A 26358-nucleotide genomic window follows, 5' to 3' on the forward strand; every position below is an offset into this window, starting at 1 on the left:
AGAGATAGAAAGAGAGTAAGAATGAGAGAAGTTATTAAAACGTAAAGAAGTTGACTTGATATTCTTCCTCTGCTCTCTTTCTTTAGGCTCTTTCTTATGTTGTTCTCCCTTCTTTCTCCTTCTGCTTTCTCTTCCTGTGTCGTCATTTCCTCATCTCTACGACAACTTGGATCCTTGTAATTTGCATTGCCTAAGTACTCCATCTCGGTGTTTCATGTTGTACAATAGTTGCTATATTCACAGCACATGTACTTGAATTACTTATTGTCCCTATCCTTTAAGTCTTTCTGAAAGTAAATGATCCAAATGGAAGATAAATAATCCAAAAAAATATTTTTCGAGTTCGAATTACTTACATTGATTATACCATTGATTTATTTGGTGACTTAATATCCACCGAAGCTCCCATTTTCAAATCCCGGCCTGATCATGGGTGTTCTTTGTTCATTCGTTTCGCCTGAACATCACTCGCATCACATCCGCACCGTTGTGATTAACCAAAGGTGACAGAAAAGGGACTCTAACGCAGTGGCGGATCCAGAAGTTGCAGTTGGGAGGAGCGAATTACGGCAGGGATGTCTCCTCACCGAGAATAAATTCTAACATACTCTTACACAATTTTATGAAAACAATATATTTATTGAGCGAGTAAAAAAAAGGAAGAAGCTGACTTCAATGTTCGAGGAATCAGCGTATTGTATTACAAAAAATAAAGTCTGGAATTGAAGAATAAAATTGGTAAACGCTGTAAGTGCCACAAGAATTCAAACGCCTTTTTCCACATTAAACTGTGAAATGTGCCATGTTTTATAATGTGGTAAACGTGAAATGTGGCTTGTAGCCCCCTAAGTAGTTCAAATGGCGTGTAAAGGACTCCCTAGTGTGCACGTTCTTACGGGCTGATGTGCGGAACGATGCAATTTCCCAACACTTTCGCTTTTGGCACTTACAACGTTTACCACTTTCAGTTCTCAATTCATGCTACGGTGAACTGAACAATAAGATGTGAGAAGTAAAGTGAATAAACAAACAAACAAAAACAAACATCAAAATTAAAACTGTAGATCCACTTTGAATTAGTCTATTATGAGATAGGCAAGAAGTGGACTTCAATCAGACTTTAAAAAGTATTCTCGAGCCTGTTAAACTTTGCTATAAAATACAGACCATTTGTCTTCGAAATATGAGGCGTATAATAATATATCCGAAAACCAAGCAGTCGGGAGGGGCGATCGCCCCTATCGCCATCCCCGTGCATCCGCGCCTGCTCTAACGAAAATACGAAATAGAAAAAAAAAGATACATCGAACGTTTGTCGGTATTATTGAGATTGAAGGTTAGGTTTAGATATTTTGTAGACTTCGTAGCCAGGTGATTAACGTAAATGGTGGTATTTGTAACGACCGCCATGTTAGGCAGATTTCAGTTGTATATTGGCATTTATCTTAGTCGTATACTTTCAAGTTAAGAACTTGGATTAAATTATTTATACTTAATTGTTTTCATAATTCATATATATTTAAGTTTTATCTTATGTTATAATATTATTCGCGTGTTTTTGCAACATTTATTCAGAATTTATAGGCACATAATTATCCCAAATAATATATGCAACGTTTTCGTTGTTTTTCAAGCACGAGTTAAATACATTTCTTCTTAATATCGATTTTTGTTCAACAATGTACAAGATTGAAGTAATTTGTCTTCGTTATAAATTAAATCTTTATTTAATCATTTTTTTATGTGCAAGGGCAAATATGATTTATTTGATAAAATCAGTTTAGTTATTTCTATATAGTTTAATATTGTAATATTATAGCAAAGTATTTCTTCCTCGTTTTCAATAAAATATCGTTTTCCTATTGGCTGTTTATGTTAGGAGTGGAGGAACCACGCTTCGTGTTCTTGGCGATGTAAAAACTTCCACGTTGGCATTTTTAATTGTTGCCAACCTGAACTTTAGCTTACTATCGCTAATTAACATTTATGTGTTGTAATATAATTAAGCCTTGTTTCCATATTAAAACCAACAAGTTGCTGACCAAGGCAGTTTATTAAGATAAAAACACTTAACACGTAACGTTTCGACCCTGTATCAGGGTCTTCCTCAGACGAAGAACTAAACTAAAATGATGAAATATACTATACACAGAAAGATTACATACACATAGCAGGGTCACAAGCCACACATCAACAAATCAAGTTGACAGTCCTTATCTAGGAAGATTTCTCCAAAGGAATTAAACATATCACCTCCTGACAGTTGTTGACTAATGGGTCTACTACACTGACAGGTGATTGGCAGGTCAAGATTAGCAAGAGTCTAGAACCACCTGCTTACCACTCCCCCACCCCTCCTGCCTTTTGGTTATGGATCAATGCCTCCTCCTCTGGTCTTCTTCTTTTCTCTTCTTTCTTCCTTCTTCATACTTCTTTTTTCCTCCATTCCTTTTCTTCATCCTTTCAACTTTCTCTAACACACTCTTCCATTCCTTATTTATCTTGAGTCCTCCATTCCAATTCATGATGTCTTCTCCTTTCTTTTCTATTTCTTTGGACTCCTTCCATTTTCTCACTAGTTCTCTCTTCTCTTTTCCTATTCGCCTAGCCGAATCCCATTCAACTTCATGTCCTGTTTCTCTAGTGTGTTTGAATATGGCATTCCTGTCTCTCTTCAATCTCACATCATCCATGTGTTGCTTTAACCTGTCTTTAAGTCTCTTCTTCGTTTCCCCTATATATACACTTTCACATCCTCCGCACTTCACCTCGTAGATAACCCCTTCCTCTTCTTCCTCTCTCTTTTCTTCCTTCTTCTTGCTGGCTATACTTAAAATAGTGCGTCCTCCCTTCCTGTAAGTTCTTATACCTACTTTCCTCAGCACTTTGCATATCTTCTCTGTGGCATCGCCCATACTTCTTATACCAAACCATCTCTCTTTTTCTTTTTCTTCCTTCTCTTCCAGTCCTCTCTCTTTTATCTCTTTCCTTCTTCTGTTGATGTTGTGTCTGTCTTTCTTTTCATAGCCATTCTCTTCTAGTTGTTCCCACAGGCTATTAATCTTGGTTTCTTCTTCCCCTTTCTCTGTGCATATCTTCTTTATTCGGTCTTCCATGTTCCTTATAAAATTACGTTTAGTTCCATCACCCACATCACTTCTTTTGTGGCAGAACACTCCTGCCGAACACTTCTTTTGATACCATGTAGCCATAATCCCCATTCCTCTCTTCTTTTTCATCTCAATATCCAAGAAATTTAATGTTCCTTCCTGTTCCGTTTCGAGCTCAAGGAATATCCCTGCTTTCTCATCTTCTAACTCTTTAACAAACTTACTCAGCTGCCTTTTTGTTCCCTTCCATATCCCAAAACAATCATCCACATATCTACAAAACAGACTTAACTTATCTCCTCCTTTCACTATCACTTCCTTCTCCCATTCATTCATAACTAATTCCGCAAGCACAAGCAAGAGCCTATATTCAGACCTTCATTAATCTTGATGATTTTACTCCCCACTCTGCTGTAGCCATTGTCCCAAATGGTTTCCAGCGCTTGTACCACTCTCGCACTATCCCATTCTAACTATATGCTTTTCCCCACTTTCTTCCTCACTATATCCACTACGTGTCCCCTTTTGATGCTCGGGAACATGCTTCTCACGTCTAGGCTAAACATTGTGATTTTATCCCCAGACTCCTTCAGACCTTTTATAAGGTCCACCACCTGCTCACTGTTTTTCACGGCTCTGCTTTCTTGTTCTCTCACTAACACTTCAATTACCTTTTTTAACTTCTTCTCCAATGGTTCCAAAATATTGTCCCTGCAATTCATCACTGGTCTCAACTTTATCTCTTCTTTATGTATTTTGGGAAAGCCTTTTAAACAGGGCAGTCTTCCTGCCTCCTTCGTGAGCTTTTTAAACCCCCTCCTTCCACAATCTTTTATGATCTTTTCTCTAATATTGCGTTCCTCTTCCATTCCACAAATCTCCTCATACGTGTCCCCTTTCAGGTCTTCAAACTTCTTCTCGTACCATTCTTTTTCCATCACGACTGTGGCCCCTCCCTTATCTGCCTGTTCCACCACCACATCGTTCCTTGTCTTGATTCTTTTCATACCCTCCCTTTCCTTCTGGCTCAAATTATCTACTCTTCTCTGTTTATCCATTTCTTTCTTCAATATGGCTGCTGCTCTTCTTCTAATCTTATCCCTTTCTGCCTCTTCTTCAATATGTAGCACCGCTTCCTCAATATCATATACAATCTCTTCATAGTTCACATTTCTCTCCATCACTTTGAAACCTCGGCCTAATTTCAAAAAAGCTTCCTCTTCTTCTGATATTTGAACATCTCCGATTATAACCACTCTTCTCCTGCCCTCTTCACATTCTTCCTCTTCTCTTCTTTCCTCTCTCCATCCCAGTCTTTCTCCTTTCTTCTTCATCTTCAGTTTCACCTTCTCTCTAAAGTTTTCTTGCCAGCTTCTCATTTCATGGAATGTGAATTCTCTAGTAAAAATGGTGAGTCCATCTTCTATGGTTTCTTCCATTCCTGCCAGTTTCTCCTTTATTGTTCTGATTTCCTTCTTCCTCTTTCTTATTTCGTTCCATATCATCTCTTTTTCAAGTTTCTGTACTAACCTCTTCCATCTTTTGGTGCGACAATCCAATCCCTTCTTACTTATCTTCAGTCCCTTTGGTGTTGTGCCCTTCTCCAAACACTCCCTCAAGAATCTTTCTTGCTCCTGCTTGTGTATGTCCTTCCTCTTCAAGTCCTTCCAGTCATTGATTTTCCTCATCAGCCTCGGAAAATGTCCAATTGTAATATAATTAAGCCTTGTTTCCATAATAAAACCAACAAGTTGCTGACCAAGGCAGTTTATTAAGATAAAAACACTTAACACGTAACGTGCGGAGGATGTGAAAGTGTATATATAGGGGAAACGAAGAAGAGACTTAAAGACAGGTTAAAGCAACACATGGATGATGTGAGATTGAGAGAGAGACAGGAATGCCATATTCAAACACACTAGAGAAACAGGACATGAAGTTGAATGGGATTCGGCTAGGCGAATAGGAAAAGAGAAGAGAGAACTAGTGAGAAAATGGAAGGAGTCCAAAGAAATAGAAAAGAAAGGAGAAGACATCATGAATTGGAATGGAGGACTCAAGATAAATAAGGAATGGAAGAGTGTGTTAGAGAAAGTTGAAAGGATGAAGAAAAGGAATGGAGGAAAAAAGAAGTATGAAGAAGGAAGAAAGAAGAGAAAAGAAGAAGACCAGAGGAGGAGGCATTGATCCATAACCAAAAGGCAGGAGGGGTGGGGGAGTGGTAAGCAGGTGGTTCTAGACTCTTGCTAATCTTGACCTGCCAATCACCTGTCAGTGTAGTAGACCCATTAGTCAACAACTGTCAGGAGGTGATATGTTTAATTCCTTTGGAGAAATCTTCCTAGATAAGGACTGTCAACTTGATTTGTTGATGTGTGGCTTGTGACCCTGCTATGTGTATGTAATCTTTCTGTGTATAGTATATTTCATCATTTTAGTTTAGTTCTTCGTCTGAGGAAGACCCTGATACAGGGTCGAAACGTTACGTGTTAAGTGTTTTTATCTTAATAAACTGCCTTGGTCAGCAACTTGTTGGTTTTATTTATGTGTTATATAAATTATCAGTTTTTCTTGTGTTATTTTATGTTATGAGTTTGTATTGTAAGTTAGAACACTCTGTTATGCTGCGCCTCGCGCTTGAGGTAGCAGTTGAGGTCTTGCTATTAACTGTGAAGGCTGTGCGTGGACTCTCGTGTTAAATAAATTGCTTATCACTGCCTGCGAGCGTGCATGACCCAACAAATTATAACTTTTAACTTGTGCGAATCAGTATGTATGCGCGCGATTCATGATTGAAGATTTTGGACATTTCAATTATAAAGTATTTGGAATTTTATTTACTGTCACGTGTCGCAATTCGGTGGTTTCCTTCCTGGAGGAAGGGTGGATCGTCTTAATTCCGATCCCTGGGTGAGAACTGGTGCTCCCAACTGACCAGCCGGAGCAAGGAGCGGTGTGTTGCCAATTCGGATCTCCATACCCTGGAGTTACGATTGGTGGCACGTTGCATATTTTATATATATTTGGATTCTGTTTAATAACGTCAACATCCAAATGGCTGATGATTCTCTGACAACGCAAGAGGCGTAGAGATTCAGACAAGACGGGGTCTTGTAGACATTTTTTTTTCTTTTTCTCAATATTTTCCAAAATTTCATTCGTCTGCTACATTTTTTATTCTAGATTTTACTATAAGGTCACACATTTCACCGCACCAGAATATGCATTTATATATGTTCCTTACTATGTACGTGAAGCTTTCTAGTGTTTCTTTTTCTTGCATAATGATTTTCTATCAATGTTTTTTTAATTTATAAAAGTATTTCTTTTAAGTCACAGGTCAACAAGAATTCAAGGACTTTGGCCGTGATGATACAACACAACAAGATAAACAAGGAGATGGTGCAGCTGTGAATGCAAATTACAAGGAACCTTTGGTGGAAGAGATAGTTATTGACACACAGGAGGAAGCAGAAGGATATGAAGGGAAACAACATGGGAAAGAGCCTAACAAAGAGCAAGGGTAAATATCAAGTCAACTTCTTTACGTTTTAATAACTTCTCTTATTCTTACTCTCTTTCTTTCTATCTCTCTTGGTTTCTTCCTTCCTCTGCTTCTCTTTCATTTCTCTCTATCTTTATTTGTTCCTCTACTTCTTTCTTCCTTATTTTATTCTGCTTTTTTCTTCTTCCTGTTTCTCTTTCGTTCCTCATCTCAAGGATACGAACTTGGGATCTTTGTAGAGCATTGCGCTAAGTACTCCGCCAGAGAGCACGGCGGATATACAATATGTTTACAAATATTTGCATAGCACAGGTCAACTTTGAATTAGTAGGAATTTATGTCCCCTATCCCTTTAAGTCTTTCTGAAAGTAAATGATCCAAATGGAAGATAAATAATCCAAAAAAATATTTTTCGAGTTCGAATTACTTACATTGATTATACCATTGATTTATTTGGTGACTTAATATCCACCGAAGCTCCCATTTTCAAATCCCGGCCTGATCATGGGTGTTCTTTGTTCATTCGTTTCGCCTGAGCATCACTCGCATCACATCCGCACCGTTGTGATTAACCAAAGGTGACAGAAAAGGGACTCTAACGCAGTGGCAGATCCAGAAGTTGCAGTTGGGAGGAGCGAATTACGGCAGGGATGTCTCCTCACCGAGAATAAATTCTAACATACTCTTACACAATTTTATGAAAACAATATATTTATTGAGCGAGTAAAAAAAAGGAAGAAGATGACTTCAATGTTCGAGGAATCAGCGTATTGTATTACAAAAAATAAAGTCTGGAATTGAAGAATAAAATTGGTAAACGCTGTAAGTGCCACAAGAATTCAAACGCCTTTTTCCACATTAAACTGTGAAATGTGCCATGTTTTATAATGTGGTAAACGTGAAATGTGGCTTGTAGCCCCCTAAGTAGTTCAAATGGCGTGTAAAGGACTCCCTAGTGTGCACGTTCTTACGGGCTGATGTGCGGAACGATGCAATTTCCCAACACTTTCGCTTTTGGCACTTACAACGTTTACCACTTTCAGTTCTCAATTCATGCTACGGTGAACTGAACAATAAGATGTGAGAAGTAAAGTGAATAAACAAACAAACAAAAACAAACATCAAAATTAAAACTGTAGATCCACTTTGAATTAGTCTATTATGAGATAGGCAAGAAGTGGACTTCAATCAGACTTTAAAAAGTATTCTCGAGCCTGTTAAACTTTGTTATAAAATACAGACCATTTGTCTTCGAAATATGAGGCGTATAATAATATATCCGAAAACCAAGCAGTCGGGAGGGGCGATCGCCCCTATCGCCATCCCCGTGCATCCGCGCCTGCTCTAACGAAAATACGAAATAGAAAAAAAAAGATACATCGAACGTTTGTCGGTATTATTGAGATTGAAGGTTAGGTTTAGATATTTTGTAGACTTCGTAGCCAGGTGATTAACGTAAATGGTGGTATTTGTAACGACCGCCATGTTAGGCAGATTTCAGTTGTATATTGGCATTTATCTTAGTCGTATACTTTCAAGTTAAGAACTTGGATTAAATTATTTATACTTAATTGTTTTCATAATTCATATATATATATATGGGTCAATCCATATGAATTCATTCAACCTGGTTGCTTGACCATTTTTAAAAAAGTTTATTTTTTGTGGGGTGTGAGCCTCATATATTGAAAGTTCAGAACCACTCTAATTTTTTTTTACTATCACTGATTTGAAGATGGCGGGCATTTTTTTTATCATGGCGCGCCTCATTTTCTCCATTCGTAAGCATCAGCGGCAACTTTTTTTTCTCAGCTCTGGTAAGTCCTACGACAATGAGACAAAATCTGTGATGTTAAACACATTATAGGCTACAATTATATTTCTGTGTAATTTTCTAAATATTATTCCTTCATAATAAATTTGAAGGTCAAAATTGTGTATTTTAATCGCTCAAAATGACATTTTCGGACATTTTTTTGGGGGGAGAAGGCAGTTCGTTTGACACTTGAATTTTTTTGTGGAAGTACCTGTGTACCAATAGAGTATGTCAAAATTATTTGAAGCTTGAGACTTTAATGTTTGTTTTTCTACAGGTTCATAAACATGTACTGTTTGTTAAAAAATTCCAAGTTCAGGGTTAAATATCTCTGGTGGGCAGTTGTTTAAAAATCTGAAATTTGTACACAATACAGTACTTCATGATAAGTAACTTCAGTAAAAATTTTGAGTTTGAGATTTAATTGGTTTAAGAGATACAAAACTCGTGAAAAATTCAACATTTTGCATTAAATATGGCATGTCTAATTTCATTTCTTATTAACATTTTGTGTTGAAATTCTGCAAACTGTAATTTGGAACGTCAATGAATAACATTACAATCCTGAAATGGCTCTGCAATAAAGTATATATACGAGGGCGTGCTGAAAAGTAACGCTTCCTATATTTTTATTTTCTTTGCTACCTTGTAAACGCATTTTGGATTTTGAGCAACCATACGTTGCACTTATAAGACTTTCCCGCTTCTCAATTGAAGGTTTCAAACTTCTATCGCCAGGGGGTGCTGAACTATAGCGAGGAAAATGGCAGCATGTAACCATGCAATGTCGGTGAATCGCCTGAAGTAGCGTTCAGTGATCGAGTTTCTAAACGCAGAAAATGTGCTACAAATTGACATTCATCTGAGACTGAGGGCACTTTATGGGGATGAATGTGTAGACATCAGTACTGTGCAATCGTGGGCTGTTCATGCTCGTCAAGATAACCCCAGCTGAACACGATTCCGATGACCTCCATCAGTTGCATTTCGCGGCCTTTCATTCCATTCTCTCACATAGCTGAGATTTCTTTAGCTGGGGTTATCTTGACGAGCATGAACAGCCCACGATTGCACAGTACTGATGTCTACATATTCATCCCCATAAAGTGCCCTCAGTCTCAGATGAATGTCAATTTGTAGCACATTTTCTGCGTTTAGAAACTCGATCACTGAACGCTACTTCAGGCGATTCACCGACATTGCATGGTTACATGCTGCCATTTTCCTCGCTATAGTTCAGCACCCCCTGGCGATAGAAGTTTGAAACCTTCAACTGAGAAGCGGGGAAAGTCTTATAAGTGCAATGTATGGTTGCTCAAAATCCAAAATGCGTTTACAAGGTAGCAAAGAAAATAAAAATATAGGAAGCGTTACTTTTCAGCACGCCCTCGTATATATACTTTATTGCAGAGCCATTTCAGGATTGTAATGTTATTCATTGACGTTCCAAATTACAGTTTGCAGAATTTCAACACAAAATGTTAATAAGAAATGAAATTAGACATGCCATATTTAATGCAAAATGTTGAATTTTTCACGAGTTTTGTATCTCTTAAACCAATTAAATCTCAAACTCAAAATTTTTACTGAAGTTACTTGTCATGAAGTACTGTATTGTGTACAAATTTCAGATTTTTAAACAACTGCCCACCAGAGATATTTAACCCTGAACTTGGAATTTTTTAACAAAAAGTACATGTTTATGAACCTGTAGAAAAACAAATATTAAAGTCTCAAGCTTCAAATAATTTTGACATACTCTATTGGTACACAGGTACTTCCACAAAAAAATTCAAGTGTCAAACGAACTGCCTTCTCCCCCCAAAAAGTCCGAAAATGTCATTTTGAGCGATTAAAATACACAATTTTGACCTTCAAATTTATTATGAAGGAATAATATTTAGAAAATTACACAGAAATATAATTGTAGCCTATAATGTGTTTAACATCACAGATTTTGTCTCATTGTCGTAGGACCTACCAGAGCTGAGAAAAAAAAAAGTTGCCGCTGTTGCTTACGACTGGAGAAAATGACGCGCGCCATGATAAAAAAATGACCGCCATCTTCAAATCAGTGATAGTAAAAATAAAATAAGAGTGGTTCTGAATTGTCAATATATGAGGCTCACACCCTACAAAAAATAAACTTTTTTAAAAATGGTCAAGCAACCAGGTTGAATGAATTCATATGGATTGACCCATATGTATTTAAGTTTTATCTTATGTTATAATATTATTCGCGTGTTTTTGCAACATTTTTTCAGAATTTATAGGCAAATAATTATCCCAAATAATATATGCAACGTTTTAATTGTTTTTCAAGCACAAGTTAAATACATTTCTTCTTAATATCGATTTTTGTTCAACAATGTACAAGATTGAAGTAATTTGTCTTCGTTATAAATTAAATCTTTATTTAATCATTTTTTTATGTGCAAGGGCAAATATGATTTATTTGATAAAATCAGTTTAGTTATTTCTATATAGTTTAATATTGTAATATTATAGCAAAGTATTTCTTCCTCGTTTTCAATAAAATATCGTTTTCCTATTGGCTGTTTATGTTAGGAGTGGAGGAACCACGCTTCGTGTTCTTGGCGATGTAAAAACTTCCACGTTGGCATTTTTAATTGTTGCCAACCTGAACTTTAGCTTACTATCGCTAATTAACATTTATGTGTTATATAAATTATCAGTTTTTCTTGTGTTATTTTATGTTATGAGTTTGTATTGTAAGTTAGAACACTCTGTTATGCTGCGCCTCGCGCTTGAGGTAGCAGTTGAGGTCTTGCTATTAACTGTGAAGGCGGTGCGTGGACTCTCGTGTTAAATAAATTGCTTATCACTGCCTGCGAGCGTGCATGACCCAACAAATTATAACTTTTAACTTGTGCGAATCAGTATGTACGCGCGCGATTCATGATTGAAGATTTTGGACATTTCAATTATAAAGTATTTGGAATTTTATTTACTGTCACGTGTCGCAATTCGGTGGTTTCCTTCCTGGAGGAAGGGTGGATCGTCTTAATTCCGATCCCTGGGTGAGAACTGGTGCTCCCAACTGACCAGCCGGAGCAAGGAGCGGTGTGTTGCCAATTCGGATCTCCATACCCTGGAGTTACGATTGGTGGCACGTTGCATATTTTATATATATTTGGATTCTGTTTAATAACGTCAACATCCAAATGGCTGATGATTCTCTGACAACGCAAGAGGCGTAGAGATTCAGACAAGACGGGGTCTTGTAGACATTTTTTTTCTTTTTCTCAATATTTTCCAAAATTTAATTCGTCTGCTACATTTTTTTATTCTAGATTTTACAATAAGGTCACACATTTCACCGCACCAGAATATGCATTTATATATGTTCCTTACTATGTACGTGAAGCTTTCTAGTGTTTCTTTTTCTTGCATAATGATTTTCTATCAATGTTTTTTTAATTTATAAAAGTATTTCTTTTAAGTCACAGGTCAACAAGAATTCAAGGACTTTGGCCGTGATGATACAACACAACAAGATAAACAAGGAGATGGTGCAGCTGTGAATGCAAATTACAAGGAACCTTTGGTGGAAGAGATAGTTATTGACACACAGGAGGAAGCAGAAGGATATGAAGGGAAACAACATGGGAAAGAGCCTAACAAAGAGCAAGGTAAATATCAAGTCAACTTCTTTACGTTTTAATAACTTCTCTTATTCTTACTCTCTTTCTTTCTATCTCTCTTGGTTTCTTCCTTCCTCTGCTTCTCTTTCATTTCTCTCTATCTTTATTTGTTCCTCTACTTCTTTCTTCCTTATTTTATTCTGCTTTTTTCTTCTTCCTGTTTCTCTTTCGTTCCTCATCTCAAGGATACGAACTTGGGATCTTTGTAGAGCATTGCGCTAAGTACTCCGCCAGAGAGCACGGCGGATATACAATATGTTTACAAATATTTGCATAGCACAGGTCAACTTTGAATTAGTAGGAATTTATGTCCCCTATCCCTTTAAGTCTTTCTGAAAGTAAATGATCCAAATGGAAGATAAATAATCCAAAAAAATATTTTTCGAGTTCGAATTACTTACATTGATTATACCATTGATTTATTTGGTGACTTAATATCCACCGAAGCTCCCATTTTCAAATCCCGGCCTGATCATGGGTGTTCTTTGTTCATTCGTTTCGCCTGAGCATCACTCGCATCACATCCGCACCGTTGTGATTAACCAAAGGTGACAGAAAAGGGACTCTAACGCAGTGGCAGATCCAGAAGTTGCAGTTGGGAGGAGCGAATTACGGCAGGGATGTCTCCTCACCGAGAATAAATTCTAACATACTCTTACACAATTTTATGAAAACAATATATTTATTGAGCGAGTAAAAAAAAGGAAGAAGATGACTTCAATGTTCGAGGAATCAGCGTATTGTATTACAAAAAATAAAGTCTGGAATTGAAGAATAAAATTGGTAAACGCTGTAAGTGCCACAAGAATTCAAACGCCTTTTTCCACATTAAACTGTGAAATGTGCCATGTTTTATAATGTGGTAAACGTGAAATGTGGCTTGTAGCCCCCTAAGTAGTTCAAATGGCGTGTAAAGGACTCCCTAGTGTGCACGTTCTTACGGGCCGATGTGCGGAACGATGCAATTTCCCAACACTTTCGCTTTTGGCACTTACAACGTTTACCACTTTCAGTTCTCAATTCATGCTACGGTGAACTGAACAATAAGATGTGAGAAGTAAAGTGAATAAACAAACAAACAAAAACAAACATCAAAATTAAAACTGTAGATCCACTTTGAATTAGTCTATTATGAGATAGGCAAGAAGTGGACTTCAATCAGACTTTAAAAAGTATTCTCGAGCCTGTTAAACTTTGTTATAAAATACAGACCATTTGTCTTCGAAATATGAGGCGTATAATAATATATCCGAAAACCAAGCAGTCGGGAGGGGCGATCGCCCCTATCGCCATCCCCGTGCATCCGCGCCTGCTCTAACGAAAATACGAAATAGAAAAAAAAAGATACATCGAACGTTTGTCGGTATTATTGAGATTGAAGGTTAGGTTTAGATATTTTGTAGACTTCGTAGCCAGGTGATTAACGTAAATGGTGGTATTTGTAACGACCGCCATGTTAGGCAGATTTCAGTTGTATATTGGCATTTATCTTAGTCGTATACTTTCAAGTTAAGAACTTGGATTAAATTATTTATACTTAATTGTTTTCATAATTCATATATATTTAAGTTTTATCTTATGTTATAATATTATTCGCGTGTTTTTGCAACATTTTTTCAGAATTTATAGGCAAATAATTATCCCAAATAATATATGCAACGTTTTAATTGTTTTTCAAGCACAAGTTAAATACATTTCTTCTTAATATCGATTTTTGTTCAACAATGTACAAGATTGAAGTAATTTGTCTTCGTTATAAATTAAATCTTTATTTAATCATTTTTTTATGTGCAAGGGCAAATATGATTTATTTGATAAAATCAGTTTAGTTATTTCTATATAGTTTAATATTGTAATATTATAGCAAAGTATTTCTTCCTCGTTTTCAATAAAATATCGTTTTCCTATTGGCTGTTTATGTTAGGAGTGGAGGAACCACGCTTCGTGTTCTTGGCGATGTAAAAACTTCCACGTTGGCATTTTTAATTGTTGCCAACCTGAACTTTAGCTTACTATCGCTAATTAACATTTATGTGTTATATAAATTATCAGTTTTTCTTGTGTTATTTTATGTTATGAGTTTGTATTGTAAGTTAGAACACTCTGTTATGCTGCGCCTCGCGCTTGAGGTAGCAGTTGAGGTCTTGCTATTAACTGTGAAGGCGGTGCGTGGACTCTCGTGTTAAATAAATTGCTTATCACTGCCTGCGAGCGTGCATGACCCAACAAATTATAACTTTTAACTTGTGCGAATCAGTATGTACGCGCGCGATTCATGATTGAAGATTTTGGACATTTCAATTATAAAGTATTTGGAATTTTATTTACTGTCACGTGTCGCAATTCGGTGGTTTCCTTCCTGGAGGAAGGGTGGATCGTCTTAATTCCGATCCCTGGGTGAGAACTGGTGCTCCCAACTGACCAGCCGGAGCAAGGAGCGGTGTGTTGCCAATTCGGATCTCCATACCCTGGAGTTACGATTGGTGGCACGTTGCATATTTTATATATATTTGGATTCTGTTTAATAACGTCAACATCCAAATGGCTGATGATTCTCTGACAACGCAAGAGGCGTAGAGATTCAGACAAGACGGGGTCTTGTAGACATTTTTTTTCTTTTTCTCAATATTTTCCAAAATTTAATTCGTCTGCTACATTTTTTTATTCTAGATTTTACAATAAGGTCACACATTTCACCGCACCAGAATATGCATTTATATATGTTCCTTACTATGTACGTGAAGCTTTCTAGTGTTTCTTTTTCTTGCATAATGATTTTCTATCAATGTTTTTTTAATTTATAAAAGTATTTCTTTTAAGTCACAGGTCAACAAGAATTCAAGGACTTTGGCCGTGATGATACAACACAACAAGATAAACAAGGAGATGGTGCAGCTGTGAATGCAAATTACAAGGAACCTTTGGTGGAAGAGATAGTTATTGACACACAGGAGGAAGCAGAAGGATATGAAGGGAAACAACATGGGAAAGAGCCTAACAAAGAGCAAGGTAAATATCAAGTCAACTTCTTTACGTTTTAATAACTTCTCTTATTCTTACTCTCTTTCTTTCTATCTCTCTTGGTTTCTTCCTTCCTCTGCTTCTCTTTCATTTCTCTCTATCTTTATTTGTTCCTCTACTTCTTTCTTCCTTATTTTATTCTGCTTTTTTCTTCTTCCTGTTTCTCTTTCGTTCCTCATCTCAAGGATACGAACTTGGGATCTTTGTAGAGCATTGCGCTAAGTACTCCGCCAGAGAGCACGGCGGATATACAATATGTTTACAAATATTTGCATAGCACAGGTCAACTTTGAATTAGTAGGAATTTATGTCCCCTATCCCTTTAAGTCTTTCTGAAAGTAAATGATCCAAATGGAAGATAAATAATCCAAAAAAATATTTTTCGAGTTCGAATTACTTACATTGATTATACCATTGATTTATTTGGTGACTTAATATCCACCGAAGCTCCCATTTTCAAATCCCGGCCTGATCATGGGTGTTCTTTGTTCATTCGTTTCGCCTGAGCATCACTCGCATCACATCCGCACCGTTGTGATTAACCAAAGGTGACAGAAAAGGGACTCTAACGCAGTGGCAGATCCAGAAGTTGCAGTTGGGAGGAGCGAATTACGGCAGGGATGTCTCCTCACCGAGAATAAATTCTAACATACTCTTACACAATTTTATGAAAACAATATATTTATTGAGCGAGTAAAAAAAAGGAAGAAGATGACTTCAATGTTCGAGGAATCAGCGTATTGTATTACAAAAAATAAAGTCTGGAATTGAAGAATAAAATTGGTAAACGCTGTAAGTGCCACAAGAATTCAAACGCCTTTTTCCACATTAAACTGTGAAATGTGCCATGTTTTATAATGTGGTAAACGTGAAATGTGGCTTGTAGCCCCCTAAGTAGTTCAAATGGCGTGTAAAGGACTCCCTAGTGTGCACGTTCTTAGGGCCGATGTGCGGAACGATGCAATTTCCCAACACTTTCGCTTTTGGCACTTACAACGTTTACCACTTTCAGTTCTCAATTCATGCTACGGTGAACTGAACAATAAGATGTGAGAAGTAAAGTGAATAAACAAACAAACAAAAACAAACATCAAAATTAAAACTGTAGATCCACTTTGAATTAGTCTATTATGAGATAGGCAAGAAGTGGACTTCAATCAGACTTTAAAAAGTATTCTCGAGCCTGTTAAACTTTGTTATAAAATACAGACCATTTGTCTTCGAAATATGAGGCGTATAATAATATATCCGAAAACCAAGCAGTCGGGAGGGGCGATCGCCCCTATCGCCATCCCCGTGCATCCGCGCCTGCTCTAACGAAAATACGAAATAGAAAAAAAAAGATACATCGAACGTTTGTCGGTATTATTGAGATTGAAGGTTAGGTTTAGATATTTTGTAGACTTCGTAGCCAGGTGATTAACGTAAATGGTGGTATTTGTAACGACCGCCATGTTAGGCAGATTTCAGTTGTATATTGGCATTTATCTTAGTCGTATACTTTCAAGTTAAGAACTTGGATTAAATTATTTATACTTAATTGTTTTCATAATTCATATATATTTAAGTTTTATCTTATGTTATAATATTATTCGCGTGTTTTTGCAACATTTTTTCAGAATTTATAGGCAAATAATTATCCCAAATAATATATGCAACGTTTTAATTGTTTTTCAAGCACAAGTTAAATACATTTCTTCTTAATATCGATTTTTGTTCAACAATGTACAAGATTGAAGTAATTTGTCTTCGTTATAAATTAAATCTTTATTTAATCATTTTTTTATGTGCAAGGGCAAATATGATTTATTTGATAAAATCAGTTTAGTTATTTCTATATAGTTTAATATTGTAATATTATAGCAAAGTATTTCTTCCTCGTTTTCAATAAAATATCGTTTTCCTATTGGCTGTTTATGTTAGGAGTGGAGGAACCACGCTTCGTGTTCTTGGCGATGTAAAAACTTCCACGTTGGCATTTTTAATTGTTGCCAACCTGAACTTTAGCTTACTATCGCTAATTAACATTTATGTGTTATATAAATTATCAGTTTTTCTTGTGTTATTTTATGTTATGAGTTTGTATTGTAAGTTAGAACACTCTGTTATGCTGCGCCTCGCGCTTGAGGTAGCAGTTGAGGTCTTGCTATTAACTGTGAAGGCGGTGCGTGGACTCTCGTGTTAAATAAATTGCTTATCACTGCCTGCGAGCGTGCATGACCCAACAAATTATAACTTTTAACTTGTGCGAATCAGTATGTACGCGCGCGATTCATGATTGAAGATTTTGGACATTTCAATTATAAAGTATTTGGAATTTTATTTACTGTCACGTGTCGCAATTCGGTGGTTTCCTTCCTGGAGGAAGGGTGGATCGTCTTAATTCCGATCCCTGGGTGAGAACTGGTGCTCCCAACTGACCAGCCGGAGCAAGGAGCGGTGTGTTGCCAATTCGGATCTCCATACCCTGGAGTTACGATTGGTGGCACGTTGCATATTTTATATATATTTGGATTCTGTTTAATAACGTCAACATCCAAATGGCTGATGATTCTCTGACAACGCAAGAGGCGTAGAGATTCAGACAAGACGGGGTCTTGTAGACATTTTTTTTCTTTTTCTCAATATTTTCCAAAATTTAATTCGTCTGCTACATTTTTTTATTCTAGATTTTACAATAAGGTCACACATTTCACCGCACCAGAATATGCATTTATATATGTTCCTTACTATGTACGTGAAGCTTTCTAGTGTTTCTTTTTCTTGCATAATGATTTTCTATCAATGTTTTTTTAATTTATAAAAGTATTTCTTTTAAGTCACAGGTCAACAAGAATTCAAGGACTTTGGCCGTGATGATACAACACAACAAGATAAACAAGGAGATGGTGCAGCTGTGAATGCAAATTACAAGGAACCTTTGGTGGAAGAGATAGTTATTGACACACAGGAGGAAGCAGAAGGATATGAAGGGAAACAACATGGGAAAGAGCCTAACAAAGAGCAAGGTAAATATCAAGTCAACTTCTTTACGTTTTAATAACTTCTCTTATTCTTACTCTCTTTCTTTCTATCTCTCTTGGTTTCTTCCTTCCTCTGCTTCTCTTTCATTTCTCTCTATCTTTATTTGTTCCTCTACTTCTTTCTTCCTTATTTTATTCTGCTTTTTTCTTCTTCCTGTTTCTCTTTCGTTCCTCATCTCAAGGATACGAACTTGGGATCTTTGTAGAGCATTGCGCTAAGTACTCCGCCAGAGAGCACGGCGGATATACAATATGTTTACAAATATTTGCATAGCACAGGTCAACTTTGAATTAGTAGGAATTTATGTCCCCTATCCCTTTAAGTCTTTCTGAAAGTAAATGATCCAAATGGAAGATAAATAATCCAAAAAAATATTTTTCGAGTTCGAATTACTTACATTGATTATACCATTGATTTATTTGGTGACTTAATATCTACCGAAGCTCCCATTTTCAAATCCCGGCCTGATCATGGGTGTTCTTTGTTCATTCGTTTCGCCTGAGCATCACTCGCATCACATCCGCACCGTTGTGATTAACCAAAGGTGACAGAAAAGGGACTCTAACGCAGTGGCAGATCCAGAAGTTGCAGTTGGGAGGAGCGAATTACGGCAGGGATGTCTCCTCACCGAGAATAAATTCTAACATACTCTTACACAATTTTATGAAAACAATATATTTATTGAGCGAGTAAAAAAAAGGAAGAAGATGACTTCAATGTTCGAGGAATCAGCGTATTGTATTACAAAAAATAAAGTCTGGAATTGAAGAATAAAATTGGTAAACGCTGTAAGTGCCACAAGAATTCAAACGCCTTTTTCCACATTAAACTGTGAAATGTGCCATGTTTTATAATGTGGTAAACGTGAAATGTGGCTTGTAGCCCCCTAAGTAGTTCAAATGGCGTGTAAAGGACTCCCTAGTGTGCACGTTCTTACGGGCTGATGTGCGGAACGATGCAATTTCCCAACACTTTCGCTTTTGGCACTTACAACGTTTACCACTTTCAGTTCTCAATTCATGCTACGGTGAACTGAACAATAAGATGTGAGAAGTAAAGTGAATAAACAAACAAACAAAAACAAACATCAAAATTAAAACTGTAGATCCACTTTGAATTAGTCTATTATGAGATAGGCAAGAAGTGAACTTCAATCAGACTTTAAAAAGTATTCTCGAGCCTGTTAAACTTTGTTATAAAATACAGACCATTTGTCTTCGAAATATGAGGCGTATAATAATATATCCGAAAACCAGGCAGTCGGGAGGGGCGATAGCCCCTATCGCCATCCCCGTGAATCCGCGCCTGCTCTAACGAAAATACGAAATAGAAACAAAAAGATACATCGAACGTTTGTCGGTATTATTGAGATTGAAGGTTAGGTTTAGATATTTTGTAGACTTCGTAGCCAGGTGAGTAACGTAAATGGTGGTATTTTATATATATTTGGATTATGTTTCAGGGCGTCACCATCCAGAATGGCTGATGATTCTCCGACAACGGAAAAGGCGTAGAATTGGCAGACAAGACGGGGACTTGTAGACATCTTCTCAGCGCGTTTTGTTTTCTCAATATTTTCGAAAAAAATTTTCGTCTGCTACAATTTTTTATTCTAGCTTTTACACAAGAAGTTCACAAATTTCCCCGCACGAGAACATGCATTTTATTAGGTTTCTGACTCTGTACATGATGCTTTCTAGTGTTTCATCTTCTTGCATAATGCTTTTCTATCAATGTTTTTGAATTTATAAAAGTATTATTTTTTTATGTCACATTGAAATAACAATAAATTGAGTAGCAATCTAGAAATGTGTGTGGTGTATTTCATCTGTTCATGCTTTGCATGTCTTTCTATTAAGTAACTTGCAGAGCGAAGCTCTTCCACTGGGTATTGAACTCGGGACCACTTGATTATAAAGCGACGCAGTTAGAGAAGTTGCGTAGAGATGAATGTGGAACAATATGAAGGATTGTTACGTTTTATGTGAGAAAATTCTGTACAGACTCTTCACGTGGTAGAATCCAAAAGTTCGGGGACTAGACTCATAGATCCTTCCCATGATGACTTCAAAACACCGATGCACAACCTCCTTCAAAGTAAACCCCTTGGACAGTTATACACTTTTTCCCCGCTGAATCAATCCGTGTTTTGCAACCTCCCTTAATGTTTCCTGCGATACTGCTTTCAACGCAAAAAACGGCTTGCGGCAGCTTTGCCAGAGGTGGGAAAAGTGTATAATTTGAAGTCATCATAGTAAAAAACTGAGCCGAGTGCCCGAACATTTGGATTCTACCTCGTATAAAGATTAAATATCAACATCTTGTAAGCAAGGTATTTTTTTCCTGATCATTGTCTTTATTCGAAGCATGCTATTTTTTCGGGTCTTTTTATAGCTACTTCCTTGTTATACTTCTTTTATACTTCCACATACAAAATACTTTTGTATATGTACGTATATACATTCAGTCTAATATTCTCCAAAGAGCAGGTGAAGAAAATGTTTTTCTCCATTACATCAGGCGTATTTTTTTAAAAATTGGGAACAAAAAGGAATAATAAGTAGCTAGCTGAGATAGAAACTTTGAAGTTTTTCAAAGTGTAATTTAAGTACATTTTATGCTCAGGTAAACTAATTGGGAAAGGACTTAGAGGCTAAAATAGTATCAGAATGACAATGCCATGTTCCTACATCGGGTATCGAACCCGGAACCCTTTGATACATGGCGTCAGCGTTATCATAAAACCATCGTGAAGGTCCTGTAAGTTTTTCAAGCTCTTCCCATATGGTCCAATATTCTTCAATATTTTAAATACCCATGAAGAATAATCAGCATAATTTCCTTGCTTATAAATATCCATTTTCTGTTTTCACCTAAATCCAGCATGCACGTTATTCCCACCCCCTACCCAAAATAAAAAGTTTAACGAACACTGCTTGTAGGAGAATATTTAGTGTGCTGGGTCCCAAGTTTGACACACACCTTCATTTGCCCTCTAGGACCTGTGACTGGTCACAACTGGGTTACTCCAAATGACCAGGCCCTGACTTGTTTCGGATTTATACCTTTCTTTAGTTTGAAATGATAGGTTATGATCTTATTTTCCAACAAAGTCGTATTTATTTCCTTTTGCAGAATTACAATAAAACAATCACTGGCAATCATGAATCTAGTTGACTAATGCAGATCTGCTTTCAAATCTATAACGGGGCAACCCTTCAAGCCGGGAGTTACATACCCATCAGCCGCTGCGAGAGGCGGTAATTTTAAATCACCAAAATAGCAATTTTCGCATAATGTCACAAAATTGAACATATCTTAAAAAACATTTGCTCAATTACAATGAAATTTTCAGGACTTGTAAACGAAACTTCACACTACACAAAAATGTATAAATAATTACATTTATACTATAATAACAAAAACAATAATAAAACCAAAAACTTACATGTTGCGCTTACAAAGTACTCCTTCTGTCTTGTGTTCTTGTTAGTTTAGAAGTCCAACGTTGTGTGTTGTGTCAAAAAAAACAACAAGAAGATCAAGAACATTATTGACTGCTTTTTGGGGACCGCACAAAACGCAAGTTTATTTGCTTTGAAAGAGTCATCAACTTCTTTCCAGTTCCAGGTTACATTCGATGACGCAACAGGTGAGGATGTAAAGCCATCTAATTCGCTTTCACTATCACTGACACTATCTACTTCCTGCCCGACCCTGTGGCCGAGTGGTTAGCACATCGCGCTGCGACGCCAAGGGTCCCGGGTTCGAATCCCGGTCAGGCTTGGTTCTTTGTGAATGTCCATTCATATATTTCATCATTTCATCACTCATCCCCATCTTCGCAAATTAGCCAAGAGGCACAAAACGCGAAGTAAAGTAAACTAAATCAATCAATCAATCAACTATCTACTTCCTGTTCTGCATAGTTTACTTCACTTTCACTTGTAGATAGAAATGAAGAAATTGAACCTTCACTGTCACACTGTCCTCTAAAAACGCACAAATTTCGTCCGCTTCGATGCCCTTTACCTGCTCGTGCGACGCCATTTGTCAGTTTTTTTTTTACGTAATAAAGTGAAGCAATCGCACATAATTTCATGTAATTGGAAGGTAAACCAACAGATGGCAGCACATTACAGTCTACTCTTCAGTTACATGCGTTTTCGTTCATGTGGGAAAACAACAAATGGCAGAATATGCATCATTTCGTCACTACTACACGGAACGTGCACGTGTACGTCGAACAGCCTCTAGAAGCACTATGAGGGTCCGTACACGTGTACGTCGAACCGACTTGAAGAGAACGGTTTGTTATTGCTCTCTCCATGAAAACAATCCAGTCAATGTCGAAGCTTCCCCCTGCCTCCTCCACACCCCTGGCCTTCCAGGGTTGCCACACTTCTAAGTTGCTCAGTCGACCCTTCGCGGTTGATTTCGTCGGTTGAAATTGTTGCATATTGGCAACACTGTAGGTCGGCGGCTTGACTTGGACTGAACTATTTTCATGGTTTTAGCTTTAGTATTGCAGGAACTATCTCTCGAAGCATATGTTTGTGAGGAACTGCCCAAGGCTAATGTCAAATCCGTTTGAAGGTAAGGGTAGTGCTTCCTGCAGGGTTAACCTGTGATATCAGCCCTACGGCAACCGGATAAAAAAAGGACTAAAAGTACACAATTTGGTCCCTTTTTACACTGAAAAATTATTGACAAAATACCAAGGTAATTTACCTAAGGTTTTGGATAATTATATCATGTAATTTAGACTTTTACAGCAGCGGTAGCTCAGTTGATTGAGCATCTGGCTATCATGCGAAAGACCCGGGTTCGAATTCCGGGGTAGGTGATCCGGACTAGGAATTTTTCTAATCATTTGCCTGTTTCTGCGCGTCTCTGAGGCCCATCCAACCTCGTAAATGGGTGCCTGGGGGCAACCCTGGGAGGTAAAGGCGACCGTGCGTGATGCTGATCACAACTAGGGCCGAGATCAAGAATATATGGAGCTCTATAACTCTACATTACCCCACATGCCTATGTGTGCACCTTAATTTAGTCTTTTATAATATCTACATGAAATTATTACAGTAATCTTGGAAATAAGATACCTTTTTGTAAAATATTTTTCAAATGTCAAAAGAGGTTACAAAATTAATAATTTTGATACATAAAACTATTTATTCCAGAACGTTCGAATTTCGTGCATGGCACAGATTAATGCATGCGCAGATGCTGCAGTGCTATTTCACAATGTGAACTTGACCAGATTCGACTGGGGTGACCCAAGTTCTAGTTCTAATTTAATATTTCAGAAGTATGCATGAAATGAACTTAACAATCTGCAAATGCATAAGGGTAGAGTACGACTTTTTAAAGCATGTCGATAGTGTATTTGCCTTCAATGTTATTTTTTATTTTTTTACATAGAAAAAATACGCCGAATGCACTGGAAAATGGCATTCTCCCGCTTTTGCTCCTCTAGATTAAATGTATAGATATAGGACTGAGCCGATACCGATACCGATGCCGATGTATCGGTATCGGATGATTTTCTTTTACCGATACCATCCGATACCAAGAATTTTCAGTGACTACAAGAGCGTGCAAAGGCAACAGCTCGTCTCAACATTTGTCCTTTTTAAAAGTTCGTTCACCCTTCCTTGTGACAGTTTGGGAGACCAGCACAGGAAGTTCCATAGATTTTCCTAGAAACACTGCATAAAAAAACCCACCCTCCTGGAAAGCAGATGGCAAGATCAAAGGTATGGGTAAGTCACCCAAACGTGACTATGAAGGCATGTAACTGCTTAGTTAACGTTGTTGGAAATAAACCATTCATTGCCAATTCTTGTTTGAAGCTCGTGGTGCAGGTAGTTGCAGTGTTCTTGGATGAGGTCACTTGTGTAATTAGCTTTGTTTTATCTACGTTCAAGCGCGAAGGGGAATCCGCGATTTATACTTATTCCTCTTCACTTCAGTCTTTCGTTTGACTGCCGGTATGGGCCAATGATGGCTATTTATTTCCGCCGAAAGCCGGCCCTCGTGGCGGAGTGGTTACCACATCGCGCTACGACGCTAGGGTTCGAATCCCGGCCTGGGCATGGATGTTTGGGAGTGTCCATTCATCAATTTCATCACATCATCATTCATCCCCATCTTCGGAAATTAGCCAAAAGTGGCACAAAAAGCGAAGTAAAATAAAGCAAATCAATCAATAATTTCCGCCGAGATCAGATTGGGAATATAGGGTTTTGAATGACAGTGCTAAGAAAGATAAGCCCTTCTAAAGATTTATGTACACCACTACTTACAATAATGTACACAAAATATTTATCAGGAACTTTACTTTTCATTAATTGGACGTACCGTCATTCCTTTTGTTATTCAATAAATATTCAATTTTTTTACTTCTTTGACATAAATTTCCTTGCCATTGTGACAGTCAGATTTACCGTCATTATTATTATTATTATTATTATTATTATTATTATTATTATTATTATTATTATTATTATTCATGTCTGTAGCGGTAAAAAGATGTGTTGATTCAAAGTGTTGAGTGTTTTAATTTGTAAGAATACATATTTGATTTTGCCAATCCGACGGGAGGAACGAGACGTTCGCGTGTCTTAAGAGTGAGCACCTGAAGGGTCACGTTATGCGTCTAAAGCTTAGGAAATTCAACCGTAGTGACAAACATTTAAATATCTCGGTTTCCAGCGGTCAGATTCATGTGAAATTTATACCAGCGCAGCAGCATGTGTGCAAGGACGGATGTGTAGAGTTTCGTCGCGATCAAGCAACAATTACGGACGCCAGATCAAATCGGTTGTAATTGATCAGTTTGTGGGCACCGATTGCAATTGAGCTATGGGCGACGGCCAGGCGGAAGCTTAATCCGCAGAAACCGAACTTCGAGCACGGCCCGTCCAAGTTGGGAGACAATAGAGCGAAGTGGAGTGACCTCTCCCGAAGCGTCCCTTCAACGAGCGCCTAGCGTCCTTTTTCAAAATCCAAATAAAACGAAGGACATGGTTTTTTGATACACAGTCTTACCGCGGTCCTTGTAGCGAGAGCAGCTCCGTGCTACCTCTCCGTATACAGTTTTGCCACGATTCTTGTAACGAGAGCACCTTCGTGCTACCTCTTCGTGTACAGTGGACTTTGTTGTGTTTTGCGAACACCAGTGTGTGATAGGCTGTAAGTCTACACGAGTGCGCCTACCTCAACCGCTGGGGGAAGTTGAAGCGAGACCGTGTTTCCGAGATTACCTTACGCCGTTTATAATTTTTGAGAAACGAGGAACACCGGAAACTATGGCGGGCTAGAGGAAGAAGAGAGATGAGGGCGTTACCGTCGATTCGCCCTATGTCAGACGAGACTACGCCGATGATGCCTATCAGCCGCCACGGAGAGAGAGAGAAACGACGAGCCACGCCGATGATGCCTACCAGCCGCCACGATGACGTCCCGACGCCCAGACCACGGAGATGTTCACCGATCCCGAGAGCGAGAGAAGCCGAGGAACCAGACGTATGAACGCTTCTCGCATCTTCATCGTCGCGACCAAGGAAACCTTTCGTGTGAATACTATGTGTTTTCAATCGCCCATAAAGACGCCAGGATGAACCTCGGAAGCTGAGAGATGGTAATGTATTCATCTGTGTGATTGTCAGCACGTGACGGCCCGATTGATTTAGAGAACGCCCTTGAAATTCGTCAACATTTTTGAAAACGCCCACTCAACTCGAACTTCATACCAAACTCCCGTCGCGCTTGTCATTTGTAATCTATTCGTCTCAGGTCAATTTTTCTTATTCCTTGTGATATTTTTTTATGATCTTAAATTCATTGTTGTTTGTGCTCCTTTGTATTTGTTTAAAGTGCGTACTATTAGAGTAAAGCGCCGCCCACTTAATTGTTTAATCTACTTGAGGTTTGTTCATTTTTATGTGTCAGTGCTGTGTCGCTGCTAGCTACGTCAGGTCGCATATGTGATTATTTGTTAAAGTATTTGCCTGGTAATATGAATTGCTCGTCGCGGCGAAGTGTTTAAGTCCCGCCTGCTAGAGAGTATATGTTTGCGTCACTCAACGGAGGTTATTTGTTATGTTTGGAACCACGTGAGGTCATGTAAAAGGAAAACGTCCGCCCACGTGAATGTAATTGCCGTTGAGACGCCTTTGTTTATGCCGGACACATAATGTATTGTCACCGCGC

The 26358-nt window shown here is 37.8% G+C and overlaps 1 protein-coding gene across 1 annotated transcript; it reads left to right on the forward strand.

Moving 5' to 3' along the window:
* The first annotated feature begins 4492 nt into the window (after positions 1-4492).
* LOC146000160 (uncharacterized) lies at positions 4493-19950 on the forward strand. Its single transcript, XM_083137501.1, has 7 exons — positions 4493-4520; positions 6444-6633; positions 8709-8725; positions 11896-12084; positions 14917-15105; positions 17937-18125; positions 19604-19950. Exons 1-7 carry the CDS (start codon positions 4493-4495, stop codon positions 19681-19683), a joined length of 882 nt encoding a protein of 293 aa, XP_082993627.1. The 3' UTR covers positions 19684-19950.
* Positions 19951-26358: the final 6408 nt, after the last annotated feature.

The sequence above is a fragment of the Lepisma saccharinum genome, chromosome 16 (assembly GCF_977018435.1).
Source record: "Lepisma saccharinum chromosome 16, izLepSacc3.1, whole genome shotgun sequence".
Taxonomy (NCBI): Eukaryota; Metazoa; Arthropoda; class Insecta; order Zygentoma; family Lepismatidae; genus Lepisma; species Lepisma saccharinum.

Coding starts and splice junctions, on each gene's coding strand:
- LOC146000160 (XM_083137501.1), top strand. CDS start 4,493: ATGGAATGTGAATTCTCTAGTAAAAATG. Junction 15,106..17,936: donor AGAGCCTAACAAAGAGCAAG/GTAAATATCAAG, acceptor ATTTCTTTTAAG/TCACAGGTCAACAAGAATTC. Junction 18,126..19,603: donor AGAGCCTAACAAAGAGCAAG/GTAAATATCAAG, acceptor ATTATGTTTCAG/GGCGTCACCATCCAGAATGG.